Source organism: Drosophila arizonae, chromosome 5, assembly GCF_054131065.1.
Source record: "Drosophila arizonae isolate 15081-1271.41 chromosome 5, UAZ_ARI_1.0, whole genome shotgun sequence".
Classification (NCBI taxonomy): domain Eukaryota; kingdom Metazoa; phylum Arthropoda; class Insecta; order Diptera; family Drosophilidae; genus Drosophila; species Drosophila arizonae.
In genome coordinates, this window is record NC_142925.1 from 228,549 (window position 1) to 234,894 (window position 6,346).

Below are 6,346 nucleotides of genomic sequence, written 5' to 3' on the forward strand. Positions count from 1 at the left end.
GCTCGTGCTGCTTTTGCTGCTGCAGCTGACTGCACCCCTCCCTCAAATACTTTATAAAGGCGGCACTGCAACTGCGGCTAACAATATGGGAAGAAAGGAGTAACTTTATGTATAGAAACAAATAGCTGAGGTTAAGTTTTAACTGTGCCCGCTACAATAAATTAACAATAGAGCGATTGAAATAAGTATAAGAAACTCTTTAGGAGAAAAAAACATAATACTGCTTTAACACGTCCAGTAAATGAGTGTAAAGCTGCTTTAAGGACTTTATAAGATTGGCTGCCAGTACACAATTTAAGCAAACTTGGCTGACTATTAAAAATTTATTGAGCATTTGAACAACAGCAACAAATCAGCAGGGGCGATTCGCAGAGCTTTAATCCCCGGTTACTGTGAAACACGAACATTTTTGGCACTGGATGTCGTTCGAATGCACTTTAATGTTAGACTCTCGGGTCGCAGCTGTATCTGTACGCCCAGTGCTTTGTGCACTTGACTGTGATTTACGCAGGCTGGAGTAAGAAAGAGCCAAAGAGGCGAAAAAATGCCAAAAGTCAATGGCAAAGCATTTTACCAGGAACCCATACACACAGTCACCCACATGAACACACTCCTTGTGGGTGTAAGTGTTTTTCGGGCACCCTATTTATTTATAGCCCTTGCTTCGATGTCCCGCTCACAGTTCTGACAACATGCCAAAGTGCAAGTGGCAGCACACCCACAAACGGGGAGTGAAATGTCCCATGTTGCAACGCCGCGACGCATCGCTGGCCGGACAGGGCTTCAGCAATGGCCAGAGAGTAAACAAATGGAAATTAAGAGAGCGCTGTTTCTTGTTCGGTAGCTGAGTGGCTCGGTGGCTCGTTGGCGAGTCGTTTGTTTCGTCAGGCAGGCAAGTTGGCCGCAAGTGCATAATGTGAAATTGAGCACGGAAATATCACACATTTCCGCATGCATTAAGTTTTAAGCTGTGTATACTATATACATATACACTATGTATATATAAATATGTGAGTGTGTGCATGTATATATATATAAGCTGTTGTGGTGTGCGTTACAAAGTTTTCCACTCAGCTTTATGTATTTTTCTTGGCTGTCGTCTACTTTGCCGGTTATCTGGCTCCATTTTCCACCGCTTTTCTCCACAGCGGCAACGGCGAAGGCAACGCCGGCAATTTCCTGCCTTGGCTGCTGTTTGTCTTTTAAACTCAAATAATTTTGCCATTTTTTCTGGCACAACTGTGTACTGTGTACTGTGCTCTGTGTTCCACTCTTTGTGCATTTTTAGGTTTTATACTTTTGTGTGAAATTACAACTTCTGCATTTCCTTTTCCTTTCTGCCTGCCTGCCAGGCTGAAAGACTGGAAGGCAAGCAGGCAGGCTAGCTGGCTGGCTAGCTGACTGGCTGACGCTTTTGAGCTCTGTTACTGGCACTGTAACTGGCTTTCGGCGCATTGGCTACTGTTTTTGCCGCATCCTTTGAGGCTTTTGGCACGCATGAAAACTGTTGGCAAAGGGATTCACGATTTGGCAAACTGTTTCACTGACTTCGATCTTAACGTAAATTTCGATGGCCGACTTTTCATTATTTTTATCCATTTTTTTCTCTTTTTTTTAAATTTTATTTTTAATTGTTTTCAATTCCACCATTTACGAACTCGTTTGCATTTACTCATTGTTAGGTTGCACCCACTGCATACTTTACTGCGAGCACGCTGGCTTGAAAAAAATTAAAAAATAGTATTTTCAATGCTTTCACAAATAATACAAGTATGCTTGAGGGTGCAATCGTCATGAGAACTATTTGACTACGATTTAACAACTTAAAATTATAATTTTAAACATTTCTGGTACTATGCACCTCACTCAGAGGCTTTCAACCAGCTGAACGTTGGAAAAAAACAACTTTTTTCATTTCGCTGTCGTAAAGTGGAAAAAAAATCATGGCAACCTTTTTCCCACCAGCTATTTCGTTTCTTCCGTCGGAATTTGCTATATATTTAATTTTTCTTTTCGCTGGCTGCAACAGAGCGAATTGCAAGAACTTGTACTGCATTCAACTCTTGATAACTTATTTAATAAGTAGGAACCTGCGATTTTTATGCAATTTCATTAAATCTGTTTAAAAACTTCTGCCATTGTAGGTGAGAAGCCGTACAAGTGCTCCTGGGATGGCTGCGAATGGCGTTTCGCTAGAAGCGATGAGCTAACTCGACATTATCGGAAGCACACTGGAGCCAAACCTTTTAAATGTCGCAATTGTGATCGTTGCTTTTCGCGCTCCGATCACCTGGCCCTCCACATGAAGCGCCATATGTAATGAGAGATCTATGTAGAAAGTGAGCATTACAGCAACTGTGTGCCATCACAAGCAGAAAGCGATGAATGATAGTGTTGAGGCGCTAATTAATCAAAATCACACATCACACAAGCACAAGCAATAATTTAAAAAAAAAAAAAAAAAAAACGAACAGCAACAATAAAATACGACAATTTGAGAAGTTAAAATCCGATACAAATTCAGTTTTGTTGCTCTTATTGTTCTGTTTATAATTTTATCCCCTTTCATTATCGTTTCGCTTGATCAGTTTTTTGTTATTTGTTTGATTTCATTTTAATGTTAAAGCATAACAAATTTTTACTTCCATTTGCATTTAAATTGTTGACATCAAATATTTACCAAAGCGAAATAATTTTTTTTAGTAAAATATAAAGAAATATACTGAACAAAAATACAGTTATGAATGAACTTAGTAACCACATTAAAAATATATATTATAAAGAAAAAAAAAAAAAAAAGAAAAATATGTATCCTTTATGAAAAATATATATTTTTTTTGTTTTGTTTTTAGCGACAACAAATATTGTAAACACTGCCAAAACAAAACAAAACAAAACAAAATTAAATTTAAATAATGAATATAAAAAGAAAAAAGTAAATCAAATTACGACAAAATGTTAATATACAATACATATACAAAGATTTAAATTTAATTAAGGAAATGCGTCGTACTGGCTTAGGTACAACAACAAAATACAACAAACACAAGTGCAAAATATGTTTTAAACAATAAATAAAATGCTTATATTTTCTTACTTTAATTTAAATATATTTTAAATTTGTAAAATAATTGTTGTAAAGGTTGATAATATGTAGTATGTATGTCAAGCAAATCGAGCAAATCGAAATGCTTAGTAAATACCATTTCTGGCGCTACAAATTGATATTTTCAAAATAAGTCCTGTTAATGTAATTGTATTTATAACGCACATTTCTGTTTTTGTGATGAAAAGTATTATGATGAGTTTTTTATTTGAAGAAATCTAAACGATACTGTCATTTTTTTCGATTCTACATAAACATTATATTTTGGAGCAACTTTTACAAATTCTTCTTAATGTGCCTCATTAATTTAAAAAAATCATGTAATTAATTTTAAAACTAGTTTTTGTTTGTATATGAAAAATTTATGTTTTTCAAAATTTCACTAGGTCACAATCAACAAGGTTTTAGTCTTCACTAAAGAAAAAACAAAATCTCTTGGAATTGCACCAAATACGTGTCGAAAATATTTACTTTCCATAATGTGTGCTAATATTTTCTTAGTTATGTGCTGCCTTTATTTTAAATGAACCATTTCATTATGTTTATTATTTGAGTATTTTTAAATATTTTTAACAAAAATAAATAATACAAAACAACAACTTCATTTTATATATTTTGATTTATGTTTCTTATTTAATTATACGTATTTGATTTCTCCTCTTAAATGCACGACAAGAATGCACCTACTCAAGGTAAAGGTATACAACATGCTCGAGCATTATCATTTGTGTGATGCGGTATTCTGTGATCGGACAACAAGAAGTAGCTATGGCAAGCAACGCAACACACATACACATATACACACATACACACACATATATATCCATTTGCACACAAAAATACACAATCATCAAGTATACATACATACTCATAATTTAGCCTTTATAGTTGTTTCTTGATTTGGAACATAATTCTCAATGAATGTGAAGTGAATATTGATCACATTTGAAAGGTTTGTGTGTGGCTTGTGCTATGTGTCATCTCAATGCTATAACAATATATATAAAGATATACATACATATATACAGTATCGCGTATGAATAAGAAGTTGCAAACTGAAAGTTCCCTTTAAGATTATATTATCAATAAAAAGGTACAATTATACTGAATAACAGTATCCTTTTTCGGCTTCCATGCGAACAAACCCAAGGAAATGCACTAAACAAGGTTATGATGTTGATAACGCAACTATAAATATTTAAACAAAACAAAAATGTGTACGATGTGTCAAAAATAAATTCAATCAGTTTAGTGTAACTTTTGAGAAAAAATTAAAAACCAAGCCCAAATCAAATATTTTGTATAGAAAATCCTTAACGATTCAAATAAAATCCAAAAAAAAGAAAACCAATTAGATTATAATATATGGGGGCCTAAATATGCATAACATTTAAGAAACTATGTATGTATTTTACAATTCAACATTCAAATCGTAACAAAACATGTATTTTAAAAACGATAGCAAAACATAATTATAATATATATATTATAATTATGTTTTGCTATCTGTAAGCATTAAAACACAATAAAAGACTGGTCAACGAGGTGTTCCGCGTTTATGCAACAATTGCAACAAAAGTAAACCAAATTTAAAAATGTTAAGTAAAAGGGAAAAATAATTCAAAATACAAATCCATATGTAAACATTTATTCACAAAAAATACACCCTAGCGTATTGCTAAAGTCATTGCAAAATACAGCAACAAGCGGAAATTTGAACTGGCTGAGATTGATCCATTTGACGTTCAGGTTGAGTCTTCGCGCTTGTTAAACTTATTTTTGACTGCAAAAACAGTCCCACTGACCCATATATATACATACATATGTATGTATATATATTGTCTACTAGTCACCATACGTAAGCTAACCGTAATATTAATAATGTACGAATTTTAAGAAACGCTGAATGTGAGTCTAGAGAGTACTAACAACAAAATATTTAAATCAGCACAGACACACATACTGATTATGTATACACATATTATAGTCTAAATTTAACAGTTAAACAGTTCTTATATACAAAAGAAATGAGCAGAAAATTTAAAATTAAAATTAAAATGAAAAACAAGAGCAGATGATAATTCTGTAAACATTTTTTTTTATAAATTTACAGCTTAGCAATAATATTGGAAAACGATTCGGTAAATATTAAACAAATAACACACATTAATTTTTCTTATTCTTACAGTTTTGTTTGCAAATGCTTGGCAAATTTTTAGACTATGATTTAGGCTCAGCATATATATTTATTTATATATATATATATATATATGTGTAAAGATATACATATATATGATATATATATTGATATATAGTTAAAATATTAACGTTTTACATAGCAATATAAGCGCATCAACTTAAACATTCTGTGTATAGTTTAGTGAAATGAAATAGTTTAATGTTAAATGAACTCAAATGAAAAATCAAAAGATTAACTATTAAAACAAAGCAAAAACAAAACAAACAAAAAAAATACAATAAATAATGTATGTATGTAAAACCAAACAGTGTATGAACAAAAGAACATATTTAAAAGTTGTGTATGTATTAGAATGTAAGAATTGAAAACTGATTAATTAAACGGGGCATGCGAAGCATCTATATATATATAAGACAAAGAATTTTGTATCAAAAACGTTTAATTTAATAGATACAGGATAGGCTGGAGATAATATTGAAAAGGTCAGCCAATGAGAGTTTTTGGGTCAGCAGCAAATGGTGATTTATATAGATTTTTATAAAAATCTTAATTTAGCTTTTTTGTGAAATGTAAGTTAGCCTCTGCATACACACACACAAACTTGAATTAAATTAAATTAAATACACTTAAGACACGTAATTGATATCAAAACTCGCAAGTTTCAGCACAGGTAAACTAAAAATACATTTGAAAATAAATATGTATGTAAATAAATAAAATGGCATCAGCAAAATGGCTACAAGGCAACAAATTAAAGAAAAAATAAAGATGAAACAGATGACTATGAGAACGCTTGTGCAAAGAAAATAAAATATAAAATAAAAAACCAAGAAAAAAAATCGTTAAAGGTCGAATCCTTAGCTAAATAGCAAATAGCAAAAATCTAATTGTCAGTGTTTATTATCATTATTATTATTATTGATGTGCATTTGATGTTTGCGTATTTTGACGCTTATTCTGAATGCAAGTCGCGCTCTCTCTTTTTGCCATCAGTGCTTATGCTATGTGAGTTGATTTCAAAAAGGTTACTTCAAACAGAT

At 32.0% G+C, this 6,346-nt stretch overlaps 1 protein-coding gene across 2 annotated transcripts in view; it reads left to right on the forward strand.

Annotated features, from left to right (window-relative positions):
• Positions 1-5,579, forward strand: part of LOC108617331 (Krueppel-like factor luna) — a 79,952-nt gene extending 74,373 nt beyond the window's left edge. For both annotated transcript variants that reach the window (XM_089472326.1, XM_018013103.2), the window contains exon 5: positions 2,145-5,579. In XM_089472326.1, the coding sequence (XP_089328452.1) occupies positions 2,145-2,320 (176 nt within the window). In that variant the 3' untranslated portion in view covers positions 2,321-5,579. The remainder of the gene's footprint in view (positions 1-2,144) is intronic.
• Positions 5,580-6,346: the final 767 nt, after the last annotated feature.